Source organism: Ranitomeya imitator, chromosome 7 (assembly GCF_032444005.1).
Source record: "Ranitomeya imitator isolate aRanImi1 chromosome 7, aRanImi1.pri, whole genome shotgun sequence".
NCBI classification, from domain to species: domain Eukaryota; kingdom Metazoa; phylum Chordata; class Amphibia; order Anura; family Dendrobatidae; genus Ranitomeya; species Ranitomeya imitator.
The window spans coordinates 192,118,930-192,136,120 of NC_091288.1; the positions used below are offsets into that span (position 1 = coordinate 192,118,930).

General features: G+C 43.3%; 1 protein-coding gene across 1 annotated transcript in view; it reads left to right on the top strand.

Moving 5' to 3' along the window:
• The first annotated feature begins 4,890 nt into the window (after window positions 1–4,890).
• Window positions 4,891–17,191, top strand: part of SUN1 (Sad1 and UNC84 domain containing 1) — a 77,714-nt gene continuing 65,413 nt past the window's right edge. Inside the window, exon 1 of the mRNA XM_069734258.1 lies at window positions 4,891–4,913. Coding sequence (XP_069590359.1) covers window positions 4,906–4,913 — 8 coding nt within the window. The 5' untranslated portion in view covers window positions 4,891–4,905. The remainder of the gene's footprint in view (window positions 4,914–17,191) is intronic.

Sequence of the window (17,191 nt, forward strand, 5' to 3'; positions counted from 1 at the left end):
TGAAATTTTCCTTCTATAAAGTACAAAACTGTTAAAAACCTGTCTCTGATTGGAATATTTGGGGTAGCAATGGGTGAAATAATACATAATAAGGTTATTAAAGGGTTCCATAAAGGGATATTTACGCAAAGAATATGCTATAAGGGTCCAATTTATCATTGCATTTCCACCAGTACTTTGCAGTGAATACCTCTAAATTGGTGACTTTTATGACTTTATGGTTTACGACAAATTTATCAAATGATTTTCTCATTTTTTAAGGTTTTTGTTTACTTTGCTTTCTGATTCTTAGGTCGTTTCCAGATGTTTTAGACTGATTCACGAAATGTGACTTTTCCAAAACGCCACAGTATTTGGCGCAACCTCTACTCAATTTGATTCCTGGAGGAATTTTATATACTGCAGTTAATCTGGCACATTATTCTTTTGCAACTTTTTCAAAACGGGCACATTTTTCCCACTAAAAAGTATTAAAACCAGTTAAAGACAGAAGAAAAGGTAATTTGGGGCTTTGTACAAAATTCATGAATCACATGAACAATTTTGATTTAATTTGGTGCAAAAAAAAAAAAAAAGAAAGTCTGCGAAAGCTACAAGTCAAAACAGAAACTTGATTTCTTGCTTTCAAACAAGACTATGGCTGTAGTTGGAGAGAGGCAGATCTCTATGTAGTTGTACAAGTGTTACAGGGGCCAATAGGACATTACACCAATCTGATATTGGGGGTCTATTCTCCAGATATTGCTCCATGCTCCCCACTTCATGGTGTTTTTATTGGGCACCTGGTTATCCCAAGAGGCGATTCTAGGAGACAACAATAAGATCTTCAATGGAGCATCTTATTTTGAATGAACGTTTGAAGACGAGCATAAAGCCTAAGACTATGTGCACAAATGCCTTGGAGGCTTCCTCGATCATATTTGACAGGAAGAATAGCTCCTCTTACTTCCACATTGGTGAGGAGTGGCTACTGTTGTGGCATTCGTCGGGAATTTGTCATCTCTTGTGCAAGTCCGAAAGTACCATGCACCTGTTTTATTAATGTAGCATACATGCCTGATACGTGGCAAGCAACCGGCAAATTACACCTCTGTAATGTCTCTCCTCTCCCGATGTGGAAGCGTATGGCGCTAAAGAACACCAACCAGATTAGGACATATGTTCTACATGTATTGAGGGATGCCAAAGAAAGGAGCTGGAACACATATTGATATGTGTAATGCGTAGGTACTAGTGCTAAATGAATGTGCTCGGATAAGGTGATATCCGAGCATGCTCGTGTGCTGAGTGTCTTCGGTGTGCTCGAAAAATATGTTCGAGTCCCCGCTGCTGCATAATTGGCGGCTGTCTACCATTTACCCCCCTCACGCTTCATACTGCCTCATACCTCCCCCCCGATTCCCCATACTGTGTCTGCACCCATCCCATCACCCTCACTCCTTATACTGTCCGCATACATTCTTCCCCTTGCTCCTCATACTGTGTCCACACCCATCCCCCCACTCACCATATTGTGTCCGCAACCATCCCTCTCTCATTCCCCAAACAGTCCTCAAATCTTATTTCTCCCCCCCCCCCCCCCCAAATTGTCCTCAAATCTTATTTCATCTCCCTCACCGCCCCCAAACTGTGTCCTCAAATTTCATTTCTTCTCCCTATCACCCCCTTACCACCGATGTATGCACCTCTGCAGCATCGGCGAATGATGTCAGCAGCGGGATCACATGACCTGCTCACTCTGCTGACATGTCGCTGACCCGGCGGTCAGCGCTTCAAATATACTGGCAGCTGAAAGACACCAGTACAATTGATCACTGGGAGCTGGCGCGCTGTACCTTTTCTGAGCCGGCCGGCCGTGTTGAGATCAGTGCATTACACTGATCTCAACACGTGTCCTAGTTCATTTATTTGGTGTTGCTTCGGTTTTTTGTACTTTGTACATACAGCGGCATGGATCACTCTTTTTAGGGCTGTGCATTTATATAGCTTTCAATAGGCAGGTTTTAGAATCAGACCTTGGTCCTTCTTTTCCCCCATCTGAAGCCCTCAATACACTTTGGACAGTTGTCGACTAAACAATGGTTCACCCGATCGTTCAGGTGGCAGCTATTCTGCGCTACTCTCCCATACACAAGAGCGCGCGCCCTGTTGACACCTCTGGCTGCGGCTTATCTGTCAGAGAACAAAAGGATCAACAGTTCAAAATCCGTCATTGTCATCGGCTGGGACCCCCATACAGAATAGATTGTCGGCCAAACCTGCCTAGATTGGCCGGTTCACCCATCAACATGTATGGGGGCCTTAAGATATTTTAGGGGGTGAGGCACATGATAGTGATCATCATTTCCCATGCTACCACACCAGTGAAGATAATTCCACTAATTAGGTTTTAATCATATATTTTAAGCAAACTGGAACTGAAAGCTGAGAAAGATAGGATTACATAGAGACGTCACCGTACAGATCGCTAATCCTATCACTTTCTGTTGTCTTTACAGATTACTAATAGTGGTTGCTGCTAATTAGCCCTTCTGTCATACTAACTGCTACTATTACACAATGGAGAGTTTGGGGAAACAATCATTGTCCAGTGTAAAAGTGCGCAACGAGGGAGGGAATAATTTGCTAATTTGGCGTTGATCGCATCTTCTGCAATTGCCAAAAATTATCACATGGTCATCAGTACATTCACTTGTGTAAACAGGTACAGTCAGAAGTGGAAACCTCTTTCATGAGCCATCTCGCATACAATAAAAGCTAAAAAAAATAATTTATTGTAACACAATGCATGTCTTGTCCACGTTAGCCCCATTGTTTTACCAATGTATCTTCTAGTTTTAAAAGGTTCCTAAAATTTGATAGCCTAAAGGGCGTTATTTAATATGGGAGAGGTTATTCCCTTCTGAGTCTTGAAAACCCCCTTTAATTCTACTGGTAACTACTTGGAATCCATCGCTGTTGTGCAGGCAGACTCTTTTTCAGTCTGAAAATGTAAGTAATTGCTGCCCTATGCCTCTGGAGCGGTGTATTTTCCCCAAGAACAAAAGGATCAAGTGTTAAAATGAGATATTCCAACCCGTATAACCTCCAACATCAATTGACGAGTGAAGTGTGAGACCCCAATACACATAATATGGTCAGCCAATCCTGCTGAAATGTACAGGTTCAGCCATCTTGTCTCTAATTTTTATAGAGGCCTTCACTTCCAATGTGATTCAGTACTAATATGGCATAGTACTGAACTGTGCTGAAATTATTACAACATATTCCGCAGCATGTTGCATAGCATACATGTCCCTACTGTCACGCCGTAAGCGGCGGTAAAGGGGCAGGACGGCGTACTGGGACCCGCACCTGTCCCTACCACTATAATGGGGCCCTGGCTTTCCCTTATCTCAGGGGTACCTATGATGGTTAGGAGACCTGAGACGCCAGCGTATCCCTGTCTCCTGTGCAGGCCCTATCAGTGGCCCCATCTCACCCCAAAGGAGGTGGACTGCACCAGTGTAATAATACAACAAATAACAGGGTATACAGACAAGGTAACTAAAAGTCTCAAACTCACCAAATGCTCACAACCACAGAGGAAACACAGAGAAGGAATAAACTTAGGAAGGAAAACAGGTTTAACATGCAACCAAAACAGCAGACACCAATCTCTGTAGATAAACCTCCAACACCAACACCACGCTCCTTCAACCTCCAAGCCAGGCAGTAGAACTGATCACTGACAATAGCTGAAGTCAGGACTGGGTCTATATAGAGGATCAGATTACAAAATCCACTTCAGCTGTGAGAGACCCAGCTCTTGGCAACTCAGCAATAAGGTTAACTCCTGCACTGCTGGCACAAAGCAGCCAGGTCAGAATACAGGTGAAGAGCTTCTGTTCACTGTGTGTGAACGAGGCCCAGAGCGCTGCGGTTCTCTGGAACCTCTCTGTCGCGGTAGCCCAGACACCTACTGCACAGTCATAAGCATGTGTTCAATACTTACTGTTTTAGGAACTCTGCCCTACTGGATTCCCCATCCCTCAACTGATTATTTGTTTTACAGCTTGCACGTATTACATTACACTGCAAGCTGCTCGATTCCATTCAGTGTCAGTCCTGACAGTTCCTTTATGGATTAGCCCCTCACTTCTCCGGAATGGTAAAATTAACCAAACTCACATTAGAAGTTATATTATTAGATTTGAGTTTAGATCGGCAAACCGAAGAGGAAAAGGAGAAACCGGCGACTGTCTTAGCGGGGATCCAGCTGTTAGAATTGACACTGAACAGCATTAAGCTGCTTGCAGTGTTCTGTAAAGCATGGAAGTTGCAGAAGAAAAAAGTTTGATTAATTCTAAAAACATTTTAGATCACATTATAGGTATATAACACTAGGAGTTGGAAGCCACTCTGCAAAACAGCTCAACCCGATTACAGTCCTAGATGAGAATGTATGATATGACAACATTTACAACTAGTAGAAGATAAACAGAACAAGGTTATTGCAAAGTTATTTATGATTTGTCGTAGATTATACCTAAAAGTGAGCCATGACCCTTAACATCTCTGACTGGCTTATGAAAGAAAAGGGAACCGGTCAGAAAAGAAATGACTGTTCAAACCAAGCACATGTGCTTACTACACACTTGACCTGCTGGAACAGTTCAGTGTATTTTCCCACCTACTTATTTTGCAATTATTTCCACCCTCCTCTTACTTGATTGGAGATAGATGGAAACCAAGTAGGTGGGAAGGTGCACTGAACGGTTCGGCAATCCCGATGGTGCACCAAGAGTCATTTTGTGCTGACACACTCTCTCTAAGGGCTGATGATAACGGAGGATTATTGAATATCAATGTTCGTAGTCAGCGAGGTTTCACTTGCCTGAAAGGAGTTTCTTTTCACCCCGATGCATGCTCTGGTATGAAGGTAACATAAATTGGCTTCAAATGCGTCTTCCTTTTCTTTTAAGAAAGTTTCTTCAAATTTATCCTCATAGACATCTGTTGTAGGCACACACCGTAAGAGAGGCTTAGCAATGAGATGGGAAAACATAAATTGGGGGATATATAAAAAATCGGGGATGTCAAGTACAGCTGTTTTTAGGACGTTAAATATTTTATATATTTAAAAAAAAATAATAATTTGTATTTTGGTAAAACCGACACTTAATGATTTATCAAACATTATGACCGGGTATCAGTTTTACCATCAGATTTTACTAAACTAATGAAATAGTGACAACCAGTATGGCTGAACTTCTTGTTTTTGTTATTTCAACGAAGCAGAAATGTTACAGGGTTATCGCGACAGTGTGGAGCCAAAACACTGCAGCGTCTGATTGTTCCTACTCGGGCGCCGAAAAGAAGCACTTCTCCTTCATTTTAAATGTGTTTATGTCTTCTGGCAATCGGCCATGTTAGAAATCCCTGTGCTCGGTTAGCCACTCCTTTCCTTTTTATAATCTGTGCTCTGTTCCAAATCCTTGTCAGAGCTAGCATTTGCTGCATGGCTAATGGAGGGAGAGGAGTTTATATGATGAGAGTTGGAGGAGTTATCAGTGACTGTTGTTTGATTTGTATGTGTGGTAATTTCTTAGCCTTCTCTATTTTGGTTTATTTCCCTACCTCCATGCCCCGATGCATTCCTCTGTTACATGTGAGTGAACATTTTGCATGCCTGGAGCTTTTTGTTAACCTTTGTTTGTCGGGTTGGTGTACTAAGGTGCACAGTAGTGCCTCTCTTCCTTAGGTGGGGGAAGTGAACAGACAGAGGGCTAACTCAGGAGATAAGGCAAGAGGGGACGCCCCGGCATTCGTCCTGTCATTCCATTCCTAAAGGGGTTGTTCGGTCTTAAGCTGCAAGTCAGCAGTCACTCGGTGACTGCAGCCTTGTGAATACTCACATTGGTCGCACTGCACACTGTGAGGATTCACCTTTGCTGTTGCAGAAAGAGTGATTTGCATAATTGTGGTCACATGCCGACTAGACTGTATCCAGCCTCGCTCTATGTAAGGGTAGTGTGCGAGACTGGATACAGTCTAGTTGGGATGTGGCCGAAATTATGCAAATCACAAACTTGCGGTCAAAGACTGCCTGCTTCTGGCACCAGAGAATCCTTATAGCTTGCAGTGCACACAATGTGGGAATTCACAAGTCTGCAGTCACATAGCGTTGGCAAATTTGTAGCTTAGGGCCCCTTTAACTGGGAAAAAAGAGCACTGGTGCTAGATCAGAAGTTCTTTTAGGGTTTTTTTAATACACCCAGTGGCAATTACTACTTTTGTCTTGTGTCTACGTTCCTACGGATTCATAAAATTGGTTCCTCGTGGTTTCTTCTGTGGCCTCTGCACTTTTACCTGCGGTTCATACTGCTTGAATGTGCTTGTCCAGCCCGTAATGAACACCTACCTATCAAATGCTTACAACCAGTCCTCGCCTCGGCTAAATACTTTTGTTCAAACGTGAGACTCTTGCACAACTCGATCATTTCGCCTCTGATCTTTGTCCTCCTAAGCTCTGCAGTGTGCACCTTGACTGCTTTCTTCAGCTCTGAAAGACAAGTCAAGGAAGCCCATAAAAGACGATGTGATTAGCGCCTGGCCATAAATGGTGGTACGTGAGACGGGTGGTGAGAGTACGTACCTTGCACAGTTGCTAAACAGGTTTCACAGTAGATTCCTGAAAACAAAAAGATAAACAAATGATGGTGAAAATGTTGCTGTTAACATCTCTGGTGTTCGAAAAATAACTCGTTGGCCAAGAACCGTGAACGATGGAAGAAAATTCTATACTATCACCCTACTTAGGCTCGTAGAAAAACCTCATATGACATATATCTTCATATAGGGTGGACGGACACTTCCCTCTAAAATAAAATATTTGTGTTTCTAATATTTTATTGAGCCTAAAGCCCTCATATGCATTTAACGAATGTTGGCTGAGCCCGCCGATATCTATGGGTTCAGCCGGGAGCCACGGACAACTTATTGTCGGAGGGAATAGGGTCTGGAATGTCCAAATTCCAACTGCCAATTCTTTAGTTTTCCCAGAAATAAGCTGCTGCCAGTGATGTCTGGCGGGGCTCTCTAAGAGAAAATACAGATCCGAGTGCGCTTCGTACCAGTTGATTTGCATTGCCGATTTTGATCCAACCCTTGGATCAAAATTGGACGTCTCTGATATTTTTTGCGGATCACTCGGTCCGAGGAAAAAAAATGGAAGTGTGAATGGCTCCACTGACCATCAGAGATACCAGTTCTGTCTGTGAAAAACATGGATAGCACTCATACACAAAAACTGGATGAATAAGGCCTAAGGGAGTGCTGGTCCGAGATTGCTGCCGGTCAAACGTGTATGGCCGACTTAAGACGTGAAAGTGTATATTGCTAAAGCGTGTAAGATACATCCCTGTCCGGCCAACTCTCTGTGCAAGTGGATAGGACAATGCTCTGTGAAAGGGCAGTGGCCCCAGAGTCGCCTAATTGTGCAGCCCTTCATATAGTCCGTTTGCGCCCCCCTGGGGCCCGGTCCGGGCCACATACACCAGTAAAGGCAATAATGCCCTGATGGCGGCCCTGGTCCTACAGGTATAAGAGAACTGGAAGGAAATCCATGCAATCATGGGTGGGAGGATACAAACTCCTTGCAGATGTTGTCCTTGGTGGATTTGTACCCAGGACCTCAGCGCAGCAAAGCAACAGTGCTAACCACTGAGCCACCATGCTGCCCATAGAATGAACAGCATAATCTAGAAGGTACGGGAACAAGTAAGTGGATCTGTGTTATTAGTCCAGACTGCTACTGTATTATCATGTTGGCTAAGGTTTCACACCAAACCTGTAGAGAAACACGACCTTGCTGCCCTCATTTCCTAAAACAAGTCACAAACTACTTTTGGTGCACATACCAGTTTAATATGATCAGAAACTCTTGATTTTCAAGCTCTGCAACTCACCATACACTATTTCTCAAAAAGGATGGTTCCTTGTTACCTTTATTCTGCCAGCACTATAGCTGCTGGAACGTTCCCTCACTACCCTACTAAGTTGGAAACTTGGGCTGAAAGGTGGCAGATGAGGTTTAACAATGATAAATGTAAGGTTATACACATGGGAAGAGGGAATCAATATCACCATTACACACTGAACGGGAAACCACTGGGTAAATCTGACAGGGAGAAGGACTTGGGGATCCTAGTTAATGATAAACTTACCTGGAGCAGCCAGTGCCAGGCAGCAGCTGCCAAGGCAAACAGGATCATGGGGTGCATTAAAAGAGGTCTGGATACACATGATGAGAGCATTATACTGCCTCTGTACAAATCCCTAGTTAGACCGCACATGGAGTACTGTGTCCAGTTTTGGGCACCGGTGCTCAGGAAGGATATAATGGAACTAGAGAGAGTACAAAGGAGGGCAACAAAATTAATAAAGGGGATGGGAGAACTACAATACCCAGATAGATTAGCGAAATTAGGATTATTTAGTCTAGAAAAAAGACGACTGAGGGGCGATCTAATAACCATGTATAAGTATATAAGGGGACAATACAAATATCTCGCTGAGGATCTGTTTATACCAAGGAAGGTGACGGGCACAAGGGGGCATTCTTTGCGTCTGGAGGAGAGAAGGTTTTTCCACCAACATAGAAGAGGATTCTTTACTGTTAGGGCAGTGAGAATCTGGAATTGCTTGCCTGAGGAGGTGGTGATGGCGAACTCAGTCGAGGGGTTCAAGAGAGGCCTGGATGTCTTCCTGGAGCAGAACAATATTGTATCATACAATTATTAGGTTCTGTAGAAGGACGTAGATCTGGGGATTTATTATGATGGAATATAGGCTGAACTGGATGGACAAATGTCTTTTTTCGGCCTTACTAACTATGTTACTATGTTACCCATCATTTACTTCACATGCTATTGTCCGACGGCTTGCATGATCAGAACTGAAAGGCCACCTCTTTGTTGTGCCTATGGCTACGTTCACATTAGCGTTGCGCGCCGGTGCGTCGGCGACGCAACGCGCGACGCACCAAAAACGCGCGCAAAAACGCTGTGTTTTGCGACGCGTGCGTCGTTTTTTGACGAAAATCGGACGCACGAAAAATGCAACTTGTTGCATTTTCTTGCGTCCGACGCTAGCGTCGAAAACGGCGCACATGTCGGAAAACGCTACCAAAAAAACGCTTGCGTCCCCCATGTTAAACATAGGGGCGCGTCGCCGCTGCGTCGCCGACGCAACAGCGACGCACATTAGCGAAACGCTAATGTGAACGTAGCCTATGTGCAGCTTGACAGACAGGAGAGCAGGAGGAGAGACTAGACTTGTCCTCACTTCCTGAAATCCGTCTTGTCTCTACTGATGGATGTGGATTATACTTGACAACAGGCAGTGGACAGCAAGATTTGCAAAAAGGAGACACCTAGTCTTCGGCACTTTGGAGCAATGTTCGGGCATTAGACTACAATTTATCTATCAAATGAGATCAAGTTGCCTTCACAGACACCAGTCTGACTCCTGCTCACATATCAGAGATGGTATATTCGCATTAATTTCTTTATCTGTGGTTTACAAAACACAAGCAAGCAGCTGCCCTGAGGGCTGTTGCTTCTCTCAATAGCAGATAGATGTCCATTGAGATTACTGAGGACATCCAGCTGTTCCAGACACTGGGCATGCTTGTGTTGTAAATGTGTGCCTGTTATTCCTAACTATAGAGGACAACATGGTGAAAAGAACACATTACCAAAGGTTTCCAATCAATAGCACAGGATAGGTCATAAATATTAGACCAGGGGAGGAGGTGTAGCAACCACCTGCCAAGGTGGACATAGTATGGAGCAGTGACTGAGCATCCACACTGCAACCTTATAGGAGGACACTTGAGCTTTATGTGAATGGCCCACTGACGCGTTTTATACCTTGTATACAGCCCTGATCTTAGAATGTAAAACGCGTCAGTGGTAATACTGACACTTGTGTATGAATGTAAAAACATGATCCACTGACGCGTTTTAGATCCTGTCTCCAGCCCTGGTCTTAGAACGTAAAACACGTCAGTGGTAATACTGAAAGCTGTATGTGAATGTAAAAACATGATCCACTAATGCGTTTTAAACACTGTATACAGCCCTGATCTTAGAACGTAAAACATGTCAGTGGTTATACTGACACCTGTATGTGAATGTAAAAACATGATCCACTGACGCGTTTTAGATCCTGTATACAGCCCTGGTCTTAGAACGTAAAACGCGTCAGTGGTTATACTGACACCTGTATGTGAATGTAAAAACATGATCCACTAATGCGTTTTATACACTGTATACAGCCCTGATCTTAGAACGTAAAACACGTCAGTGGTTATACTGAAACCTGTATGAGAATGTAAAAACATGATCCACTGACGCGTTTTAGATCCTGTATCCAGCCCTTTTCTTAGAACATAAAACGCGTCAGTGGTTATACTGACACCTGTATGTGAATGTAAAAACATGATCCACTGACCCTTTTTAGATCCTGTATACAGCCCTGATCTTAGAACATAAAAAGCGTCAGTGGTTATACTGACACCTGTATGTGAATGTAAAAACATGATCCACTGACGCGTTTTAGATCCTGTATCCAGCCCTGGTCTTAGAACGTAAAGCACATCAGTGATTATACTGACACATGTATGAGAATGTAAAAACATGATCCACTGATGCGTTTTTAGACACTGTATACAGCTCTTATCTTAGAACATGAAACGCGTCGTAGGTAATACTGACACCTGGCCACCTTTTGTTCTCATATGAGAATTATTACCACATTTTACCATTCTAATTCTGACGATAAAACATTCATGAGTTAATTTTGGCAGAAACACACAGGGTTTTGCTGTCATGTCCTGAAGACAGACACTAACATGTGTCTGTCTAGTGGTCATGTCATTCACCTGACATCCACATGCCTGCACTGCGAAGCTGACAGTCTCTTAAAGCTTCCGTTAGAGCCACAATACTGAATTCTTTAAAGAAAATAATATTATGATCTATTTTTTTTTTCTTTCTACATACTAGAACCAGAAAGTTGTAGAAATAATTGACACTCCCTTTAGTTGCAGATATCTACATTCTCTACACTAAAACCCGAGGCGGTCTGTACGACGTAATACCTTGTTGGACTGGTTGGGCGGCCATGCCTATTCTGAAGGAAATTTGGATTATGATACAAAAAAACTAGATGTGTCTGCCAGATTCTGCATAATATGCCGTAATGGAGTTACAATCCATCACCAAAACTAGTAAGGGGAAATTGGGTGACAGGACAAGTTATGTGTTTAGAAACCTGAGACACATCTGTAACACAAGATGTAGCCACTACCCTAAGCAACAAATCCTTTACCTAACCCACAAATCCCTCTTTCCTTACAAACCTTTTTCATTTGGCCACTGAAAAACGTTTTGGATTGTAGAGGATAGTTCACATTTGCAGGATTTGCTCATCGATTTACATCAGTTCAGTATTAGTGATGACGAGCGAATGTTCTCAGATAAGGTGTTATCTAAGCATGCTCGGGTGCTAACTTGAAAAGTATGTTTGAGTCCTCGCTGCTGTTCGACAGAAAAAGCTTTGGTGTTATCAGTCATTGGAAGTCCCATTCTATAACAATAAATTGTGTAAGTCCCCTTTGTGCCACAAGGGAAATTTTAACCTACAAAGTAAAAATGCCCCGTGCGCCCACTAATGATGTGTTACAGCAATAACTCGCATGCCCCCTCAGACCATGTCGGTTTTTTTTTTTATTCATTTACGGCACAGGCGCTGACTGATGACTACTCCCATCAGCAGCTCCTGCTCTGTTATTATCGGCAGCAGGCATAGGCTGATGGGAGCAGTAACCCCTGCAGCTGACATCGGTGACCGGAGGTAAACGTTATAGCGCAGCTATCTGACCGGCGGTGATGATTTTACCGACGATCACAAGTGATGTTTGCCTCTCTGTCATGCACATGACAGCGTGGTCAGCACTGGGTCTTCGAGCCCCCCATTCATGTCAATGGGGTCTGGGTCCGGGTTCACGTCCTATTCTGGTACTCGAACTTTTTGTAACTGTTCGACCGAACCCGAACATCCAGGTGTCCACCCCTCTCTAGTCCTTTTTAATAAAATAATCCCCCCCCTATAAAGTAGGAATTCCACGATTGTCCCCATAAAACGTTGTAATGGACTGAGTGACCCTTATAATGTAATAATGCACCTTAAATGCCTCCTTAAAAATAATAATTCCCTTTAAATCCACCGCTTTAGTAATATTGCCCCTTATAAAGTGCTAATAATGCCCCGTGAGTCCTTGCTTACGATACAATAACACACCCTTAACAACTAACAATGCCAAGGTACCCCCCTAAAAAAATAATAATGCCCCATGAGTACTGATTACCATTTATTAATGCCCAGGGAGCCCCTCAGTACAGTTGAGCAGACCACCACAAGCCACACATCAGGAGTCTGTGGGCCACATGTGACTAGCAAGCAATGGACTTGGGGACCCTGTTCTTACCTTTTGGAGTCAATGTGGTAACGGTGACAAGGGTGCAACACCGGCGGCATGGTTATTGCGTTTATGCCGGTGATTTATTACGACTTTGAACTTGGTGAGAGAAAACCGGGGAAATCAGGAAGTGGAAAATCGCTCTGCCGAAGAGGAATCTGACTCGGCCTGTACGGCGTCATAGTAAAGGATCCACCCGGGGTCTGTGCATGAGCCAAAATATGAAGAAGGCACGTGTGGCACTTTAATTACCCCTAACACAGTACAGTGGCGATGATGGCCGACCGAAGGACAAAGCTGAAGGGTGAATGGCGTTCTACACCATATTGTGATCTCTATGGACACTGCCGGCTTTTGAAGGTCATCAGTGGTCTTCACTATGTAATACTCAGTATGGCGAGTTTTCCCTATCCGCATAGTAAGAAAACTTACTGCGCTCAACATGTGGAGGAAGCTTGTCCTCTGCCCCAACAACCACCAGGACGAGAGACACAAGGAGTGACAGGGTCTTCTCCATTGATGGCGTCACTGTACGATCTGTGGGACCCGGAGATGGAGGCTGGAGTGCTGAGCTGGGGAGGACCGAGAACAACACCGGTGAGTCTGAGAGCCCTGATCGTAGAAGTGACAAGGAAGCCGCCACCCGCCTGCTAACACTCACAGCTATGGTAACAGGCGCGCACTCCTAGGACTATCGCTGAGAAATGGGACCGGCCTAAGGACCGACAGTGAAGGACAAATGTCGGGCGAGTGCAGACCCTGATCACTCTGACACTGCTGAGCTATGTCAGAGACACAGTAAAATGATCAGGATCACTCGGCACCTGCCATGATTGGTAAGGCTACTTTCACACTAGCGTCGGTACGGGCCCTCCGCAGTGTGTCAGGCCGACGTACCGACGCATGCTGTGAAGTAAAAGCACAACGGGGGCAGCGGATGCAGTTTTACAATGTCCAGCAGCCCCACTGTAAGGGCCGGGGCGGAGGGGGAGGAGTTCCGGCCGCGCATGCGCGGTCGGAAATGGCGAACACGACGCACAAAAAAAGTTACATGTAGCGTTTTTTTGTGCCGACGGTCCGCCAAAACACGACGCATCCGTCGCACGACGGATGCAATGTGTGGCAATCCGTCGCTAATGAAAGTCTATGGAGAAAAAAACGCATCTTGTGGGCAACTTTGCAGGATGCGTTTTTTCTCCAAAACGACGCTAGTGTGAAAGTAGCCTAAGGAGGATGCATTCTTGCTTTTCATGACCCTCTGTCAACTGTATCATTGGGGTCTTTAGGGGCTGATTCAGCAATTCCACAAATCTGACAGAAAACATTTTGTGCCATTAATAGTGTAAAATCTATTGTTTTCCTCATTTTATTTTAACCCCCTTGTGGAGAGTACGGACTGGGGCATAAATCCCCCTTTTGCAGGTCACGTTTGCCGCCATTTTGGGGGTAAGCTTTCCGATTACGGCCATATTCGTGGTGATAATAAATTAGCTGCCTATATATTTTTTTTTTTTTTGCTTTATTAGTTATTTTGTCAAACAAAAGTATAAAACTAAAAGTCTGGAAACGGCTGCTATGGAAACAGGCAGGGAGGACAGAGCAGAGGCATGTGTCCTCCTCACCAGAGCCTCTGACAAGGATGCAAACGGAAGTCACTCTTCCAGTGCAAAAAAACGGCCGGAAGTCACTCTTCCACTACAAGAAACGGGCGGAAGTCACCTGCGCGCACGTTCCCACCTGAGCGACGTGGTGACGTCATCGGTTATCTTTCGCAAAGTGCAGCCCCTGCGGCTCGTACGTCTGAAAGCACCGCCCAGCGTGGTGACGTCAGGGCAAACGGCAGCGTGAAGGAGCCGGGGAGGAAGGAGGTGAACGCGCTAGGAATAACGGTGAGTGACCGTTACCGGTGAAGGAGACGCAGGAGAGAAGCGACCGACGTGTGTAGCCCGGGAATGGTGTATGTATATGGTGGAGATATCCGGCTGCTGGCTTACTGACAGACCCCTATTGCTCCTGACGATTTTATTTTTTAATTTTTTTTTTTTTTTTGCTCCTTTTTGAGCCCTATAATTTTTCTACCTTTTTTGTTGTTGTTGTTTTCCTCACCCATTGCTTTTTTTTTTTTTTTTTTTTCTTTCTTTATGCAGGGCGACTTAAGTTTTGGTTCACACCAGCCGTCCTGAAAGAAAAAAAATTGAACTGTTGGAGAAAAAAAAAAAAAAGTAACTTTTTACGGTTATGGCAACATCAAACATGAATCATTTTTTTTAATTTTTTTTTTATCATAGTTGTTTTAAAGAAAACTTGAAACTTAACAAAAAAAAAAAAATTCTGATGTGTGCGCTGACATTTTGTGAAATCGGTATGTTATTATCAGTAATATTGTTCTGTCGGTGGAGCTGTACGACGGCGTGACTTTTTTTTGTGCCGTGCTGTTCTCTTTATGGGTGTCACTTTGGGGAACATGACTTTTTTTTTTTTTTTTTTTTTTTTTTTTAATCAATTTTTGCGGAGGGGAGAAGATGCAGCAACCGAAAAAAAAAAAAAAAAATATTATTTTTTTTTTTATTTTGGCTACATTTTTTTCTATATGTTTTTAGCTGATGCCTTACAGATTTAGTATGTGTATAAAAATATGTAAATATACATTTTATTTTCAACTGCAAAAAAAAAAAAAAAAAAATATATATATATATATATATATATATATATATATATATATATATATATATATATACATACATATATATCGGATGAGGTATAATAATAATATAAAAAAATATATATATATATATATATGTGTATATATATATATGTGTAATATATATATATATATATATATATATATATATATATATATTTTTTTTTTTAATAATATTTATATACTGAAATTATATATATATATATATTACTACATAATTTATTAATATATTACATAATGTTTAATCTCTACCCTCACCGAAAATACATTTCGTGGGGGAGTGTAATAAATATTTATTTTATTTGATTGTACTATATACTTTTATACATCGGAATCTATAGTTATAATCGTGGTTTTCTAGGAGGAAAAGCGCCAGCAGATTATGGGCTGGTGGGGGAGTGCTCCTCGCCAAGCGTTACAATGAAGAGGACACAGCGCTCCTGTAGTTCTGAATTCCCCTTTTTTTTGACACTTTGCCCTGCAGGGAGTGGTGTCGGGTGCCATTATCCTGATTAGTGGTTGTCCAGCACTTTTATCCATACATCAAAGTCCATTCATGTGAGGAGTGCAGTCTCTTGCTGTATTGGTGATGCATTGCCCATTGCTGCAGCCAGAAGCCCAGCAGTGATACTAAAGGGTATCTGCTAGCTATTGTGTTCTGGTGGGAATCCCAGGGGTCAGACCCCACAATCATACAATGAGGGCATGCGCTAGCAATGTAACATCACTTTGCGATTGGAAAAAAAAAACGTAATAGAAGTGTAAGTTGCAGAATGGAGCTGGAGCGTGGACCAGCAGGAAATGCAATAAGGCTGGACCCTGGTACTTTGTATTTAAAGCGAACCTATCATGCCTCCAAATGCTATTAATCTTCAGGTTTACAGGTATAATCTGCAGGTTGATCGCGTTTTAATTGCTGTGCTGCCGCCTTGCTGACGTCTACCGGAGAAAGTTAAGTTTGTCTCCTGTGAGCCGCCGGATTTCAGTCATAGTTGTGCACCGCTCAGTATACAGTGAACAGTGTCTGTCCGCACGCCCTGCCACTTTGGTTGGCAGCACATCTGTGCAGAGCTATCTTTTCAGATTTCTGGGGCAATTCTGGCAGCCAACGCTCATAGTTTAGTGAGCGGTGACTGTAGCTGTGCCGTAAGGCCTCTATGACTGAAAGCCGGCGGTTCACAGGAGAAATAAAGTTAATTTCCTCCCAGCAGCTGCGCATTCATTACAGCATCGTGATACGATAATCGTATATCTGCAGGTTAGTAGCGTTTGAAGACTTGACAGACTTTTAAGAGGCATCAGTCCTGTGTTTTGCACACTTTCCTCCAGTTTTTTTAATTAAACGACATATGCCATTTTTAAGGGTATTCCCAGAGGAAGCACGTTTGCAAGTAGCTCACCATTCCAGGTCAGAGCGTGACAGAGCCTTGTTTTTTTTTTTTTTACTGGGATCCAAATCATTTCCTGTATCCTGTAAATGTGTCAAAAATGAGATGAAAATTTCCCTTTTAATCAAAAAATTGTTCAGTGCATCAACTATAGGAGAAATTAAAGGGGGGCCATGTAATATACGGTTGTCTTGAGTCCTCATGAGCTGCTCTTATAGTGTCGGTCCACTCTGGCTAATAGAGGGAACATCTTATGATGCCTAATAAGTCATGCCTGAATTACGGATAGAGTGCGCCCACACAGCGGATTAGTTACACATATTCTGCGACTGTCCGCAGCTAAAGAACAGCACGGCTCTTGTGAATGGAGTTTAAAGGGGATCTGTCAGCAGGATTTCACACTCCATCATATTTATATGTGCATGTAGTCCTTTCAAAGATAAGCCCAGCGACGCCTTTACACGGCCAGTCCGGTCCCCTGATACTGAAAAATCATCATGTGAGTTGATATGCAAATGAGGCTGGAGAGCAATTTGTAGATCTAAAGCCTCTGTCACTGCAGCTCTATTCCCCGCC